The 18939-nt window shown below is 35.0% G+C and overlaps 1 protein-coding gene across 5 annotated transcripts in view; it reads right to left on the bottom strand.

Annotated features, from left to right (window-relative positions):
* Positions 1-18939, bottom strand: part of SMARCAD1 (SNF2 related chromatin remodeling ATPase with DExD box 1) — a 69767-nt gene that overhangs the window by 22478 nt on the left and 28350 nt on the right. For 3 of the 5 annotated variants that reach the window (XR_002174630.3, XM_019926427.3, XM_019926426.3), the window contains exons 6-9: positions 16161-16264; positions 9069-9170; positions 8004-8085; positions 6140-6531 (exon numbers count right to left, since the gene is read on the bottom strand). Coding sequence is in view for 3 of the 5 variants with exons in the window: in XM_019926427.3 (XP_019781986.1) it covers positions 6140-6531; positions 8004-8085; positions 9069-9170; positions 16161-16264 (680 nt within the window). In the remaining 2 variants the exon portion in view is untranslated. Of the gene's footprint in view, positions 1-5481; positions 5866-6139; positions 6532-8003; positions 8086-9068; positions 9171-16160; positions 16265-18939 lie in introns of those variants that run through there. The other 2 variants (XM_004318315.4, XM_004318316.4) reach the window with 2 other exon arrangements.

An 18939-nucleotide genomic window follows, 5' to 3' on the forward strand; every position in this document is an offset into this window, starting at 1 on the left:
AGGGAGGGGGGAGGGGAGGGAGGGAGGGGGAGGGGGGGAGAGAGAGAGAGAGAGGGAAAGGGAGATGGGGAGGGGGGAACAGAGAGGATAGATGAAACAAGAGCAGACATACGCTGATAACTGAACCTGGTGATGAGTACATGAGGGTTCATTTAGTATTCTAATTTTTATGTTTGATATTTTTGTAGGGGCAATGAAGGGGTGTAGCAAAAAGCAACTCTTACTCTTACTTCATGGTGCTCCAACAGTTTGATTGAGACTTTTAATGAACTTGACATTTTGGTTATTTCTAAAGTCAAAGTTTCAACTTAACTCCGTGAAGCTTCCAACTCTCTTTACCCTCTCTTTCCATACAAACCAACCAACATTAGAGATGACCCAAATTATTGCTGCTGGGTTAGAATTTAGATCTATCTAGTACTTTAGGGGACTTCCCTGGTGGCGCAGTGGTTGAGAGTCCGCCTGCCGATGCGGGGGACACGGGTTTGTGCCCCGGTCTGGGAAGATCCCACATGCCGCGGAGCGGCTGGGCCCGTGAGCCATGGTCGCTGAGCCTGCGCGTCCGGAGCCTGTGCTCTGCAATGGGAGAGGCCACAGCAGTGAGAGGCCCGCGTACCGCAAAAAAAAAAAAAAAAAAAGAATTCTTCTACTTTGTTGCTTCAATATCCTCAACATGTGAGTCCTCAGCCCACTGACATCTCAACCAACAGGAAGAAGAGATCCTTTAAGGACGCTTTCCCAAAATCGTGGTATACTTCTCACTGGACAGGAATTTGTCAAATTACCAAAGGGAGGCTGAAAAATGTAGTCTTAATATATTGTGGGTAATGTGACCAGTCATAAATCTGTTTAAAAGCACAGAGGGGGTTAAAAAAAGAGAGAGAGAGAAAAATGATTTGATCCAAAAAAGTTTGACTCAATATGACTAGAACTGATATTGGGGGAGAGTAGAAAACTATAATCGTTTCTTAACATTTCACTAATAATATATACAAAACTTCCAACACAAAATATTGTGGATACCTGCAGCTAACATTTTTTAAGAGACAGACAATTGAACGGGCACTTAACTTTATTTAATCCTTAGCCTTCTCCAGAGGTCAGTATCATAATTACACCCCACTTAGAGAAGAAGAAATACAGGAACAGAGAAAGAACTTGCTTAAGGTCGTGTAAGTTGCTAGAAAATGTCAGAATTGGGATTCAAAACCAGGTCATCTAGCTCCACTATATTATTTACTCACCCTCAAGTATGGTTTTTACAAAACCAAGGGAATAAATAAAGAGGCATGAATGGAATTCCGAAACAAGAGAACCAACAGAGAGAAAAACAACATTCCTCAGGATGTTGGGGAAATGAAATTCCAGTATCACAGCTGTTCCCCTACCGTAGGTCATAAGACTCCAGAAGAGACTTTTCCAAGAAGATAGAACTGACAAATTATCTGAAGTGTCTAAAAACTGAGGGGAAATTTAGACAATTAGGGAAGAATTTAGAGCCGAAGTAGTAAGTATATACAAAACTAAGAAAACAGAAAAACCAAGACAACTAGTAAGTAGGGAAAACAAAATGCTGAGCAAGGAAAAAAAGTAATCATGTAGTATATTACATGGCTCAGCTATAAAAGGCATTTGCATAGTCTAACAATGTAGATACTAAAAAATGATTTTCAAAATTACCTCATTATTAACATACTGATAGGACTGGGGAATGGGAAATGGGCATGTGAGGTGAGACAGACAGCGAGAAGAGAGCTAATCCTACCACAATGCTATAATGTCTATGTCATGTCAAAAGATAAGGCCTGCAACTGAAAAATTTTTAAAAAGCATTATCTTTATATTCCTAGATATGGAAGTGATAAGAATCAGACAGAAGATGTAGAAGCAGTTATCTGTAGTACAGGAAATAGGCTGAAGAAGGGGATGGATATGGATTTTCAGGGAGAACAACCCTGTAGAATTTTTTAACTTGATCTAAATACACGCATAAATAATAAAAAAATAAAAACATTAAAAAAAGCCCAACATTTAATTCCAAAACACTTTTATTAGGTGTGTGGGGGGCAGGGAAAATGGGTGTCTGCCCCTAAGGAAAGGTGTAAGAACACTCTACTGTTATGTTACTGCTTGCTGAAGACAAAAAGCATTTAACAATCCTGTAAGTTACTTAGCTTCACTAAAACAAGACCTAAGAAATACAAAGTACTCTGTAAATGCGGGATCCACTAGTAAATCTAAAGTTGTTGATGAGCACAGCAAATACGATCCTAATTACATAATATGAAATATACAAACATATTCATAAACAGATGGATGGTCAATAAAGTCTAAAGTGGGAAGTATCTTTGGTAGAATTTTGGCTAAACTTGATTTTCTTCTTTGTTCTCGCATGTACTGTTTCAATTTTAGACAAAGAAAACAAATCGTTCTTCAAAAAAATGATAAAGCTATTTTCTCAGAGGGAAAAAAAGAGAAAAAAAGTAATTGCTACTTAACTGGATAATTACATGAAAAAAGAACATCAACATGGCCCTGATAACTATCTCTTTGATTAAAAAGTCAAGTTATTACTTTAAGGTCTTTATCTTTTTAAATCACTCACAGACTGAAGTACCTATCTCTTGCCACCATGTGTCACTCTTACAGTACAAATAATTTTGCATTTCTATAGGAAGGGGGAAATCGTTTAAAAGCAGATTTAATTCCCCACCTAAGAAGTAACATTATTGAGGACAGGAGTCTTAAATACTATAAATACCTGGGAGCAGCCTACAAAGTACTCAAAATGCATTTATAATTTTAAAATAAATATTTATCAAACTTAACAAAAATGAAAACAAAGCCTGAATACAGTAATCACACACTTTACTGAAGCCACCCTATCAGGAAGTAGTATGCATTACAATTCTTCGAGTCACAAATTTAGACAGCCATTTTACAATAAAGCAAAAAAGAAAACCTGTGCTCTAAGTCACTAGTGGATGGGAGCAGCACAATGATGAGTAATGTTTCCACATGAGGTAAACCCGGGTTGCCTGGTTAACAATCAAAGAAAACTGCATTTATGCTGATCTAAATGTTAAGGAACTAAATGCATATATGAAAAATTTTTAGATTGAGCTATTTATGAATGAGCTATTCATGAATCTTGATTTGATCAGTATACTACGATTCTGATTAAAGTACAAAGATGCAACATAATAAGATTATAATAGACGTAATAGCATCTCCACCCTATTTTGCACAAAGCTAGATAAAAATTCAGTAAGTGGTTGGTGAACTGATGCCATCAAATGTGTGAAATTTGGCAACAAAAACCCCAATTTTAGCACATTAGCAGTACACATTTTTAAACTAATGACATTTTGGCTGGCTTTGTTTCCAAAGTCTACATGATTTAATGATGTGATTTCTTACCATAAGCACATACTTTACTGCTATGAAGCAGAAAAATAAGAGAAATGGAAAAATTATGAAGAAAATCTGACAAACACTATTTAGATTTTGATTTTTAAAAAGGGTATAAAGCTGCAAACATAAATACCCTTAACATAAAGAACTTATTTCATTAAATAACCAAATTTTCCTCATGTAAATAAGGGTGACTAGAATATCTGAGCATTTAAATTTTTTAAAAGTGTAATTCTTTGACAATAAAGTCATAATCATAATGTACAATTTTTCAACTTCTGTTTTAAAAGGCACTGCTAAAATAATTTCCACATTCAAATTAATTTTATAATAAAATGACACAATGAAATACCAATGATTACATTTAACCTATCAATGTTATGGAGACTTCTGTTTTAGCAAAAAATCATAATTGAAATATGTGTTTACTTTGATTTGTTGGCTCAGTATGCATTGTAATGAAATATTAATGAGTTTTAAAGTTCTGCCAAATTCCCCAATCCTGAAGACTAAACTAATAAGATTCAACAATAATGTTAGGAGTTTACTAGACATTTGCACTTTGTTCTTAATATATAATGCCTTGTAATTTTCATTAAAGTATGACTGAGGAACAAAATTAAAATTTCAATTAATTCTCTTAAGAATTTCTAAAAACAGTAGCTATGAAAACAAAAGTAAATGCTTTTTCTTTTATTTTTAAAGTAGTTCACAGGTACATTAGCAAGCCTCTCTGATTAATAGGGAAGGAGTTATATAATTTTTTTTTACCAAAATGTACATAATATTGACCTTTCCTTTGATGACTTTAAGACATTAAATTGATCTTTAAATCAGTCATATTCAAAATTCTAAAGTAAATGAAAGCAGAAGCTGAAAGTTCTAAACAAATTAAAACTCAAAACTCATATACACTGACTTGCTAAACTGTTCATTTCCAGGAACTTGTGTTTACTAACTTTTTCAGAATAGCTAAGCCCTGTATTCGCTAAACTCAAGTGGCAAGTTTACTTTTTAACTGTTACATAAAATAATCAACATTTAGATGAATGGCTAGCAAAAATAGTCTCTGTATTCAACTTTCAGAAGGAGGGCAAGATGCTATAGGAGGTTTCAGTAGATAATGCATAATCTCCAAATTCATGTCAAGACTAATTTAAACTATGCCAATTAATTAGTAGGGGAAATATGCTTTCTACATGTTAAGTTACTGAATATTTTTAAAAGCATCTGGCACATATAACTCTGGTATAATTCACTTTTTACTATAAGATACGTGGGCAAGTAGTCACAGTGACTAAACACACTGGTGCAGATAAGGGCATTCCTTATTAAGTCAATTAGAATCCCAACAAGCCCGAGCAACCCAACTCTGTAATGACATAGGAGACCATTAAAGATTAAAAGAAAGAAGAAAATGAAGACAAGAAGAACAAGAATGCCCTTCAGCAAATACTTTAACAAATAAATCACTTAGGCAAAGCCCAACAAGTTTTGAAACGGCCTGCTTTGACAGATGTTCTCTGGAAAAGCAAAGGCTTTAGGCAAAACGAATATCTTTATTTATTTTTAAAGCCACGAGATACTAGTAATGTTGTTTCTATATTTTTCAAATATTTTAATTTTTTAGAAAATGCTATTTACAATCATTGTTCAGGGACCTTCCCACCCTGCCACTTCAAGATACTCATCAAGGGAACTTAGGTTCACATAGATTTGTCCCAAGTATAAGATTAATCACAAAGCAACTTTACTCCCTAAGTTAGGGAATAAAACTTCCTAAAAATTCATAAAACATCAAGAGTCACTATTGATGTGACTTCACATTCTAAAGCTGTAAAAAATCACATACTGCTTTCACAGGAGGGCCTGTTTAGAATCCATGCTATAAAAGCCCCCATTTTCACAATATGAAGCAAACTTTAAAAGACAGAGTTCTTACATTTCTCTGTATGAATAAGATTTGCTGACTGTTGACATTTATGAAACTCAAAATTCAGGTATTTTAGATAAAACTTGTTTACAGGAAATGAAATTCCAGAAAATGATCATGCAAAGTGTACTTACCAGTGCTTATGCCTTCCCTTCACCTAACGCTTGAATTCTAGGCTTCCACACACTTTTCTATCTTTCCAATTAAAAACGCTGCAGCCTGCTACACTCCATAAAATGGCCGTATTGTTTAACCAAGAAAAACATGTTAGAGATTGAGCTGTCACTTTTAAAAGAAAAATAAAATAAACAATTGCTTCTTTGTGGTGAAGCATAAAACACTTAGGCTGGCATTTTAAATCATGGAGCTCCCCTGGACGTTGCTATTGCTCTTCAAGTAGTTGTAGTAAAACTTCCGCCACATTCTTGCTTTCTGCATTGTGTCTCAGTAGAAACAGATCAGAACAGGCTAGCAAACAACTCCTTCCTAAATGTAAGCTCTAATTTCTTCTTCTGCAGTGAAATGAACCAAGTTTCTATGCAAAAGAATGAGTGACAGTATGCCCAGCCAATCAGCTTGGGGTTTTTCAGGAAAATCACCCCTTAATTCATTCAAAATTAGGTCATATGACACTATTTGAAATACTATTGGCTTAGAATGAAAGTAATGTTTGACTCTACACAGGATAAGGCCACCCATCTATGCGTCCCTGGGCTGAAGATGCCTTAACTATAAACGGTACTGTGAATTAAATACACACACACAGGGGAAAACAAAAGAATGTAGCCTTACCAGAGCTTCCCAACTATTAAAGGGCCGGAGTTCTGTTATCTTCTGAGCCTTTTTCTGAGAACACTGAGGAATCAAAGTAAGTTCACCAATTGAAGCATCTTGAAGGAAGTGAAGAATTTTACCTTTATAGCCATCCTCCATCACTTCTTCACCACTACTATAGTCCTCGTCTAATGAACTACCGACATCAGAACCTGAATCATATTCAGAGTCTTCAATAACTCTTTTAGGATTAAATACAGTTTTTTTACGTTTCTTGTTAAAACCATTTTGTGGTTTCATGGAACATTTCTGTTTCAGTTTTGTTTTAGCTGCGTTTTTAGGATAATTTTGACTCCTTGAAGAAACTTCTTTTCCATTTGGAAACTCACTTGGTGAAGCATATTGCATATCTGTGTACAAAGACAAAAATAACTACATTAGAAAGATATAAATTAAATATAAATTAAATAACTACATTAAAGATAAAATTAAATAAAACTTCAAGTAAGAAAATGATTTATACAAGTATTCATGCTTCTTTTAATACAGAATTCAACTATAATTTATTGTTAAATCTTGATATACTTTAAAGAGAAATACTGAAGTAGAATTTGAAGTTATACAATGAATTGAAATAGTTTCAAAAATAGGTGACAACTTTCTTAAACGAATTAAATATAAATCCTCATTTTCTATCAAAGATCCTGAGAATATAAATGGCAGCTGCATATACATAAGATGTCCCAGATGTTATTTAGCAGCCACACCCCCAGGCCAAAACTGATGGGTGTAGCAAAAATAATGCTCATCCTAAATTAAAACTATCCATAATAAGACTAATTTTTCCATCACCCATCCCCACTTCTAGGTTCATCATTACCAAAAATCATTTAAATATGTTATTAAAAAGCACCACTACTTTATCACTGATTATGCTATCATATTCCATGGATTTCTAAGATGCCTGTGATCGAAGGTACACTTATTTTATGTACTAGTAAGAAATATGAACAGTTACTCTATAACATAGTATTTTGTTATTTAGAATGTTTATGTTTTACTCAGTCCAAGAGCTTTTAGATTTGCATATTATCATACATTCATTCTTGTACACATATTAAAAAGTAAGCAAAATAAATTGAATATTCTTCACATTTCTTCACATTCATAATCTTTCCCTTCTTTTTTCAGACTCAGAATTGGTGATATTGGTGGTTTTCTTTTCTCCACACAATATCATTCTCTGTGCCATCGAGAGCATTTGTTGTGTAGCATTTCCTAAAATAATTCATTAAAAACAGACAAAAACAACAAAAAACCTAAAGCCATTGTGTTGGCCTTTTAAAAAGCTGGCCTTCTTAAGGATGTTGCTAAACATGTGTGATTCAACTCCTCCCCACTACTTCTCTACCCTTTGGTTCCTAACGTTAAAAATGTTCCACTATGGGATCAGGGACTTTCTTCCATGCCAGTGATAACCATCTTATAAGTTTCTGATACTGGTGCTTTTGCTATTCATGTAAGTGCAGGCTAGGACATCTACATTATAGTGATTATAAGACACCAGCAATTGTAAGATCTTTCCTAAGAGCTGTTAAAATGTAAAAAAAAAAAAATGTTTCTTTTGTACTCAATAAAACATGGTAGTTTATAAGTAGACTTAACTATCAAAAAAAAGTTAGCCAAATAGAAAAAAATGTTTATTGTTTCATTCTACACTGCAGTAAAGAACAGGCCAAAACATCTGGGAACTGGTTTCTAACATCTTGTGCAATCCCATTCTCTGGTTATTAGCTAATAGGTTTACTATTTTCTTATATACTAAGATATAATATACTGGGGAAATATGAATTTTCTGTAATGACATAGAACAGATAATTACCTTGGTCTTCCGCAAACACTTTTAAAGATTCTAAAGCCTCTGTGTACATCCATTCATGTTCCTTGAGTACTTCCCTTAATTCCTAGAAATAAGTCATTGATCTTTTTATTAAAAATCTAAAATTAACAACTTGTTGAAAACTTTTATGCTCTTTTAAAAATACGTAAATCACCTGAAAACTTAATAGAATTCATATCTGATTATTTCACACTTGTTTTTATGTTGCTTTACAAATGCTTTCTGTATATTTAATTTCACTTTCGTAAATTGCTTCAAAGGGAGGGAAGCTTGATAGTTTTTGCATTTCTACTCTTGCTGTGAAGTGCTCTGAACACTAGAGTATGAAAACATGTTTGCTCAATTAAACTGCAACATGCAGCTAGGCTTTTATAAACTGCCAACTTCAAAACATGTAATTTGAACATATGCAAAGAACCAGTATAGCAACAAGACTCTGCATTCAGCTCATCAGAATTTAGCAGATGTACTACCTGTACATATACTGAATAAATCAATACAAGTGTAAATGTATTCCCAATGTTAAACAAATAATGTGTTTTCAAGTACAATAAGGTGATTAAACACAAGGATTTTTAGCACTGGCATGCTTGGCATGGGTCTTTACTGACCCTGAAAGTATTTTTACTATCTATCAAATACACCAAAGCTTATTAAGACACTGAAATACAGTATTACACTTTAAAATTCTTCATGAAAAATTTAAAGGATGAGAATATGAAGAAAGCTAAAACAAGTGACTTGGGATTATAGATGGCTTTGTAGAGGATCTGCATTTTATATGCGATGACAGTTGTTACTACAGTTATGTTTGTTATGATTACATGATGTTACCATTATAATGCTGATACTATAGTTAGCAAATAAGGTAAATAAATAATGTAAACTAGCAGGACAAAGATATTTTATAATATTGATAAATAAGAATATTTAATCAGAACAGTGCAAAACTCACCCTAAGCTTTTCACATGGTTGATCTCAAAAGACTATTTTGTAATACAAACATTTAGTACATACTGATTAAATTTCTGCACATGACTACTCACCTCTTTATCAAAATTGGGAAATTCCTTTTGCAATTTCAACACAATACTTTCCTGTTTTTCCCAATTACTGCTAGATTCTGCAGACTCATTTGACTCCTCTCCCTAATGGGGAGGTAAAAAAGAGAACCAATTTAAGATATCATCAATAACAACAGTCTTAAGACAATCACATTTGTATTTTGACTTGATTTGGAAGTTTTCACATTCGATCAAGAAGAATCCAAAAATGTTTCTTTCTGTTCATGTGAAAATGGACAAATTTATATCTTAAGGATAAAAAATATTACTGGTTTAAGATCACTCAAAAGACCTTGACTACATATCCAATAACTCACACTTCACTCATACAACGCTCAAAATAAGCTACATCTGCTAAAACAACTAGAATGATCCTCAAACTAACTCGAAATAATTCAGGTATACTGAAGTCTCTCCAAGCTAATGGCAAAAACCGAACCGAGCCGAACCAAACCAAACCACCTCATCCGTGCTGACAATTTCATATCCTCTACAAATTTCAAATACTGAGAGAAAAAAAGTTTACTTTTACTTCAGTCTTGAATGGTTTAAATATTAACTGCTCAGTCACAACAAAAGTGACACAATGACAAAGAAACTTATACAAAACTAAATAATATATAAATTAAACATTAATTTGGGAACTGTGGCTACTCATACACACTATCTCTTTCCTCTGTCACTTAACTTCATTTGAAGAAACTGGTTAAAATTCCACATTTAAACAAAAAAAGATTCCTTGGGCTCATATATAAGAAAAATCTTGCATTTTAGTCAATCTAAAAGCATTTATCTACTTTGCTAAGATACTGTACCACAAGCTATACAAACATGAGAGAGAAAAGCACGGTTTCATACTTTCTCTTTTACCTCCATTCTTATCCAGCAACAATACTATTTTTTTCTTTCACTAAGAGAGAAATATCTAAATTGTGAGCGATACCTTTCTTGCACACAGGAATAAGATGAAGTTCCACACAACAGAGACATAAGATGGTATGTAAGTTAGGAGTAGGAAGAAGAAAACTAGATGTGTTTTTGTCATAGTAAGTGGCCTGTGTCGGCTGCAGCACAGAGACCGTGGATATGCTATAAAGCTTAAAAATTAGACCAGCGCTAATATTGCTTAAAGGTCTGGAGTGCCAAACTGAGGTCAGTCTTTATTCAGAAAGCAAGAGGATTTTGAGCAGGGGAATAATAAAACATTAATATTTGGAGAAAGCATTTCAAAGCCATCAAAAATTCATACCGCCAACCTCGCTTTGCAGATGAAGACACTGAAACTCGAAGAACAATCTTTTTAAAGGTCACAGATGGATAACAGCCAGCTGAGGTACAAATAGAAACTTAGGTGTCTAACCCTGGATCAGTGTTTTTCCATTACCTAAGTGTTTCCTAAACTTTAGTCATTCACATAGCACATTCATGATTTGAAATGAGTCAAACGTCATCAAAGAATGAATAAACAAATTGTAGTATGCACATAAAACTGAATATCATTCAGCCCTAAAAAAAGGAATGAAGTACTGACACATGCTACAACATGGATGAACCTCAAATACATCAAGCTAAGTGAAAGAAGCTAGACACAAAAGGTCATATATTTTATGATGACATGTATATGAAATACTCAGAATAGGTAAATCCAGAGACAGAAAAAACTGACTGGTGTTTGGCAGGGGCTGGGGGAGAAGAGAATGGGGAGAAACTGCTTAAAAATACAGCATGCTATTACTGGGTGATAAAAATGTTTTGGGACTAGATAGGAGTGGTAGTTGTACAACACTGTGAATGTACTAAATGCCGCTGAATTTTTAATGGTTAATTTTATGCTATGTGAATTTCACCTAAAGAAAAAATGTTAAAATATTTGGAAAACAGTAAATATCTTTTGGGAATTAAATATGTGACAGCACAAATTACACATTCAGTAGGTCGTGTGCCGATTTGCTCTTTGCTCTCGGATCCCACACTTCTATCAGCTCTGCTAACACCTGGTGACTGAAAATACCTACGCAGTTCAGTGGTTATGCTCAAGCTTTACAGAAGCCAGGTGATACACAACCTTTGGGCTCAAATCGTCTTAGTGGGTCCAGAGGTTATGAATCAATCCTGTGGTTATTTTTCTGGTTTCAGAATGCAAAGTTGCAACTGACAAATTTGTCACTGCCAGAAATCCCACATTAGCTCCTTGACCCATGGATTAAGGGCTATAATTGTAGAAAATACCAAATCTAAGGCACTAGCATTGTCCCTCTGAAGAAGCAGCGGCAGCAACACCATATTTCTGAGGTAACTGCAGAGACTGACTCCATCATCCCAGATCTCAGGGTAATGTGCCTCCGTGGCCTATACAAAAGCTGAATAGGTTTAGAGAATTAGTTTAGATTATCATAAACAAACAGGTGACGACCCCAACTGTAGCTGCTATACCAGCTGCTAATTTTACTAGAGAAAATCAATATAACTGAGACTATTACTCTAGCAGTAATTAGAAGAGACTAGTAGAAGCAATCTGCTTTTGTCTGGGCAGGGTCAGTGATGGATACACCTTCACTGTTTTCAGAGCTATGGTGAATCTCCATCTCTCTTTCATAAAACAGTACTCAAGGACTTTGATAGTTTTGCACAGTCCACAGTATATCACTTTGATCCTCTATACTGAAGACGTCACACAGATTGGACTTGATAAGCAGGAAGCAGTGGCTATTTTTAGATGACCTTAGTAAGAAACATGCATGCTAGAGTAGAAAATAACCACCCTCAAATCCTGGGCCCACCACTTTCATGAATTATACAGGGGTCCAATCTGGAGCATGCTGCAAATTCCACTCTGGAAAAAAAAAAAAAGACAAATGGCTGGCACTGGTGCCTCTGAGAGAGAGGCACAACACTTCAGTGGGCTTCTTTGGATCCTGGAGGCAATGTATATATATACTTCAGTACAGTGTGTGCCGCTCTGATCAGTTTATGAAGAGCTCTTAAGTCTGTCAGGAATGGGGCCCAGATTAAGACAAGGCTCTGTAGCAGGTCCAGAGTGCAGTGCAAGGTCCTTTGCCACTTGGGTTTTGTGACCAGTAAGTAAATGCAGTGATTCCCAAAGAATCTGTGGCTCATAAGGATGTTGTATTGAAGTCTCTGGAAATCCCCAACAGGAAAATCATGGCAGAGACCCATATGGCTTCAAAGAAAGGTCCTGTCCTCTTCTGCTGACAACTACCATCTGTTCCGCTATAACATGACACATCCATTTCCAAAAATTATTGCACGTGCAAAATGATGAAAATAAAAGCTACCGTGTTTAAGAAAAATTGTGTTAGAGGTATAACATTCAAAAACTTCATTAGTGACACATTTAAACAAAGGAAGAAACCTTAAAAGAAGGGTAGCATAATTTTACACGTTAAATGGTTAAGAAATACGTAAATACTAAAATAAATATGAACTCAAGTTTGCTTGGGGATGTTAACATTGGAAGAGTTGTAGCTTATGAGTTACTATGAAATGGTAGATGAACGGTTATTTGAAAATGAACAGTTATGGAAAGGCGTGACTCACTGTCCTTGTGCTATCTCTGCTGTATGGTTGAAAATATACATATTAACTTAAAAATAAACAAATAAATAAAATCAATAAATGTCTGCTAACTTTGCTAGCCTCCTCCTCTCATATTAAAGCTGCCTGGGCTTCCCTGGTGGCACAGTGGTTAAGAATCGCCTGCCAGTGCAGGGGACACGGGTTCAAGCCCTGGTCCAGGAAGATCCCACATGCTGTGGAGGAACTAAGCCCGTGCGCCACAACTACTGAGCCCACGTGCCACAACTACTGAAGCCCGCACGCCTATAGCCCGTGCTCTGCAACTGCAACAAGAGACCACAATGAGAAGCCTGCGCACTGCAATGAAGGGTAGGCCTGGCTCGCCTCAACTAGAGAAAGCCCACGCGCAGCAATGAAGACCCAACGCAGCCAAAAAAAAAATGGATAAGATAAATAAATTTAAAAATATATATATTTAAGAAAAAAATAAAACAAATACTGCCTGTTAGGTTCAAGATTCAACTGGATGCCATGAACAACTCTCCTACTATGTTCAGCATTAAAGCCACTATCTTCAGTAAAGAAAAGGCTGAAGTAAACAGTAAAACTGTTTTCAACAACATTTAAAACACCTGATAACTTTATTGTTAATCTGTCATGGTGTAAACTTCTGATTTTCATTGTCACTGTCATCATCATCATCTGCATCCACATGGCCTTCAGCAGCAAATTGTTCCAAGTCTACATCTTCATTTTCTATTCCCTCAAATCCAACTTGTTTTCCTAAACCAACAGCTTGTTGTGAATTTTAAAATATCTCTCTGAAGGTTCAAGTTCTTCAAAATCAAAAATCAAGTCAAGAAAAATTTTCCACGATACATAATGCAAACACTCTTTTGTTACATCACTCCAGGCTTCTAAAATGGTGGCAATGGCCGCTCCAATGTTAAATCTCTTCTAAAATTCTATAACCATATCTGCATTCTCACCTTCAATTACAGTAATTAGTATCTTAAATGTTCACTTTAAATAGTAAGCCATAAATGCTGCTAACACATTTTTACCACGAGACTTTATGAGAGAGGTGGTTTTTGGAGGCAAAAGAAAAAAAGCCTCCTTCAACCAATATCTACTGCACTTTGCAGAATTCTTTATGATCAGATAAAGTGGGAGAAAAATGTTGAACTTCTTTTACGGTTTACATAACTGTTAGAACCAGATGAATGTGAACAACTGCTTACAATATAATCCCACTGAAGACGGCAGCGCTGTACACAACTTCAGGCAGTACAACTTATTGCCCATTTTGTATAGAAAAGATGGTTAGAGGTACAGATCAATGATATACCATGGACAACAGCCAAGGAGAAGAACAAGAGTGGAAGATCGGGGAAGAGGTACACGGTTAGACTTAGAAGTTTTTCTGAGAACAGAATGTAAGGGTAAGAGCATCATATATGAATGTTCGGCAAATGTATCTATTGCATAGGAGTTTTTAATAATCACGTGGACAAGATGGTTCATTCTTTGAACACCAAAATAAGACTGGATGCATGCTTGGATGCGCTTGGATGCATGCTCAACGTGTCTATATACAAACGGCCATGGCAACATGGACTAAGTTTGTGCACACAGATCAACAAGGTAAGACTTTCTCACACCAACATTTATCTGGTTACTGCTACTGGTGAGTACCTGACCTGCCAAAGCAGAGGCCAACAATGAGTTCCCATGACAGCACCATTCCTTGGGAGATGTAGTCAACTGTCTGGTGGCAAGCTGATTAAATTCGACTCCTTTCATCATGAAAGGGACAGTAACAGAAATCTACTCTGAGTATGGATTAGCCTTTCCTACCCCACTGGATTTGGCAACATTAGTTATGGATTGAATTGTGTCCCTCTAAAAGTCTTATGTTGAATAATGCCCAGTACCTCAGAATATGACCTCATTTGGAGACAGGGTCTAAGGTAATTATTACTGAGGTAATCAAGTTAAAATGAGGTCATTAGGGTGGGCCCCTAATCCAATGACCGGTGTCCCCATAAAAAGAGGAAATTTGGAGTTGGACAAGCACACAGGGAGCATACACTGTGAAGACAAGGCAGAGATCTACAAGTCAAGGAAGACCAAAGACTGCCAGCAAATCATCATCTGCATCCACATGGCTGTCAGCAGCAAATTGTTCCAAGTCTTCTGTGGTTAGATCATCAGGGTGGGACTCTAGCTCTCCAACAACTCATTTTCTATCCCCTCAAATCCAACTCTAATCAGTGAGTTAGAGAAGGATGGAACAGCCTTTAGGAGGAACCAACCCTGCTGATGCCTAGATCTTGTACTTCTAGCTTCCAGAACTGTGAGACAATATATTTCTGTTGTTTAAGCCACTCAGTTTGTGGTCCTCTGCTACACTGTCCTTAGGAAACTAATGCATCATATACAGATATACAGAAAGCTTAACTCAGTCACAGTACACTGTGACACAACGGTCAACGTTTCTGGCCAGGGGAGCTAATTTCACTGGAATTCATGGAATTCACTGATCTCACCATGTGCCTCAATACCTAGAAGGAGCTGGCATACAGAACAGTGGTATCACAATGAAAATTCAGAATGTGAACCTGTTGCTAACACCTTACAAGGCTAACATGCTGTTCAACAGATGTACAAGCAAAGTTAAGTGCTTTGAACCAGCAATCAATATGATGCTATTTCTTCTACAGCCGTTATACGTAGGTCTGTAAACTAAAACGTGGGCCTAGTCTCTTATACTAGTAGCTCCTCACACCTAAAACTCAAAGAATTTTTACTTACCATCGTTATTAGTTCTCAAGGCAAGAATACTTCTATGGAGGGACACAACAACTATCCCATTAAATTAGGGTACAGATTGCCATCTGCTATTTACGGCTTCATGCATCACTAAATCACAGGCAAAGGAGGAGGTTACTGTGCTAGTTGGGGTGACTGATTTTGATTACCAAAAAGAAATTGTGCTGAAATGAATACAGACAGGGAGGACTATGTCTAGATTCACTGGGAGGCCTCTTAGTAGATCTACTCCATAAAGTAAAAGTTAATGGAACACTAGAATAACCCAGTAAAAGCATAACCACTATTATTTTTAGATAAGCAGTTAAATATCAAAGGAGTCATCTATAAGAATTATAAGTAGTTGTCACTGAGGAGTATGAAATGGTGCTGGTACTGGTAACAACTGTTTTACGTAAGTGTTGTTCAACCATATGTATCTATTAAATTTTATGAAATAAAATTTAAAGTATATTTTCCCCAAAAGGTACTTTACCACACCACTAGAATATTTTTTAAGTTAATTTTATAACTCAGAAATAAGCAACTAACACTGGATAAATTAAAAAGAAAGCAAAACCAGTCACAAATGAGATGCAACCATAAATTTTCTTAGTTGTAAGAGAGAAGACTGATTCACTGAGGTGCATTTTTAGTATGTCCACAGACTCAACAAATTCTGTGCTTAAGCAACTAATTCTGATGTTGCAATTCAAATTAACTCACTTGATCCAATCTCTTCTTTTTCATAGACTGATCATCATTAAATTCATCTTCCTCAAATGGCTCTGAAGAAGAAGATAATTTTCTTTTCCTAGGTCCACCACCTTCTAAAACAGAGAAGGACATTCAAAGTTTGCACAGATATTATAAGAATCATTAATGCAAAACAAAGGCAAAAATGTTACTATAATGAATATACTTGTAGACAGTTCTCTTGACATCAGGCCCAATGAAATTTCTTCTACATATGACATACATTCAATAAATGTTAACTGAATTGAAGGAAAAATAAACAGAGCCTCTTTTCAGTCTTTCAGAAGTAGAAATCACTGTAAAAATGTACTTATTTGTAAACCATCACATTATTTAATGCTAAAAATACACATCTTTAAATTGAAAGTAATTCTATAGTAGGAAGAGGTTCTCCCCAATGCCTGAATGTTCAGTAGTGGAAAAGAAAAAATTGAGCCCATCAGCTTATCTGAATAGCATCAGATAATTGTCAATAATTGTCTACTGTGCCAGGCTTTGCAGGGGACTTTTATAAACTGCTGTTCATTTACTTTCCACAAGAAACCTACAAAGTAAGTATAAACTCATTTTACAAATTAGGAGGAACTGAGATACAGAGAGCTCAAGCGATTAATGCTCTTAACCTAAAAACAAGAAAGTATAACACAAGAGAGGGCTGTATGACAGTAATAGGAAATTTGCACATTCTGTTATGACTGAGAGAACTCAATCTACATGATCTGGAGAGGCTATGTTGTGTAATTTTTACTTTGTATACATTCATATACTTCTTCAGTACCTTCGCTTTCAGAGAGCAAATTCCAGAGACATACTGCAGTGCTAGTATGAAAGCAGTTGCTGAAAGCTTACAAAGGTTTAAGATTTCAGTATTAATTATATCAACTATTAATTATATCTAACTATGCAGTTAGAAATAAAACTTGTAGAAATATAATATTGAAAATAAATACAGACATGACAGCTTTTAAGCTGTTAGCATGAAAATTTCATAATATGGCTATAACAAAACTGAATGCCATCAACATTTCAGTGTATAGTAATTACATGCTTTAAGTATGCATGCTTAAATTTTTTCCCCTTTGTTTCATAAAGTGAATGTGCATTCTGCATATGCCAACTAATTGCCAGCATCCACTTTAAAAAGGGGAAAATATAACCACCACTCTATCATCTATATATGCTGGGGTTAAGTGAATACCATTAGTAATATCCTAATATTCAAAGTCTGAAAAAAAGCTTCAAACTAGGTGATTTATGCCATGTCACCTAGACATGTTTAATCCTTTCTTAAAAAGAACAAAAGCTTTTTCTTGGTCAATAAAGAATTTTTCAGCCCTAAGTATCTGTTTATATATCTTTCTGTGGTTAATAATATGGCATCAAATTTTTACATGTATATAAAATGGCTACAGACATAAATCTGCAAATATATGTGGGAGAAAACACATACCTAAAAATTTAGTACAAAAGGTTACATAAGAGCACACAATGCTTAGTTACCTACATATATATTTATAATTATTAACCAAAAATTGTGCATATATCTAAAGAAAACAAGTTAATATTCTATGTTAAATACCACTTCCCAATTACGTGTCTCATACATTCCCACCTTTTTTGGGGTGCACCCATCATCAATTTCAGGAAGAAAAAAAGTAGGTTAGACATGTACCTCACACCCCAAATAAAAATATTTTTTCCTTAAATTCAATATTTAAAAATAAAAAGTAAAACATGAAACTGCAAAAAGAAAATATGAACAAAGAACACAAACAGGCAGTTCAATAGGAAAAAAAGAGAAAAGATGGTCAACCTCATTAATAACTAAAGACAGGTAAAATAAAGTACCCTTTTTTTATTCATCCTAAGATTAAAAGGACAGTTGTAGCAGACTGTGGGCAAAGAGCCACTTCTAAACATTATAAATTGTTAACAGTGTTTCTGGAAGGTAGTCTAAATAATACATCTCAGAATTTTAGATGTGTGTTTCTTTCAGTCCAACAATTCTTCTTCTAGGAATTTATTTACAAAACTGATGGAGAATGTTTGCTTAGGCGTACATAAAAATTTTTTAATTAAGTATCTAAGTGCCCATTAATAAGCTATTACACAAGTCAGGATACACTTTTACAAAGAACTGAGTAGACTTTTAGAAATAAAGAAGGTTACAAAACAGCAAAAATAACAGGATGATAGTCACATAAAAATGTTTTGCCTACTCATACATATATAGAGAAATGGAAGAAATAGCTAGACTCCTGACAACATCAGTAAATTCATATTTTTACCTTTTAAAGCAGGGTAAAATTTCAGATACACATTTTTGTTTTTATAACTTATTCATAAATGAAAACTTTCAGAAGGCGATGCAAAAAAGATACCCTTATTGTTTAACATGCAGGATGATACTGTCTATAAAAGATTGCAATTTGTGGTAAAACCAATGTTCAACATCAAGATTTGTGGAACTGTCCAAGATGTCTTACAGGCCTTTTGTTGGTGAGACAAAGCTGTCATTCTATACATTACCTCTAAGCGTACTATTCTAAAGATAAGGATGACTGATATATGACTATCCTGTCCATTCTAAGAGGAAGCATGGAAGTTTACTTAAAAAAAACAAGAAAAACCTGATTTTTTTCTTTCCTTGTAATATGACACTTAACACTAAAAAAAAAAAAATTATATCAGTCTAGTATAAGAATGAGAATAAAAAAACCTCAGCTTAAGTTCAAACTTAATAAGGACT

This window comes from Tursiops truncatus, chromosome 5, assembly GCF_011762595.2.
Source record: "Tursiops truncatus isolate mTurTru1 chromosome 5, mTurTru1.mat.Y, whole genome shotgun sequence".
Lineage (NCBI taxonomy): Eukaryota > Metazoa > Chordata > Mammalia > Artiodactyla > Delphinidae > Tursiops > Tursiops truncatus.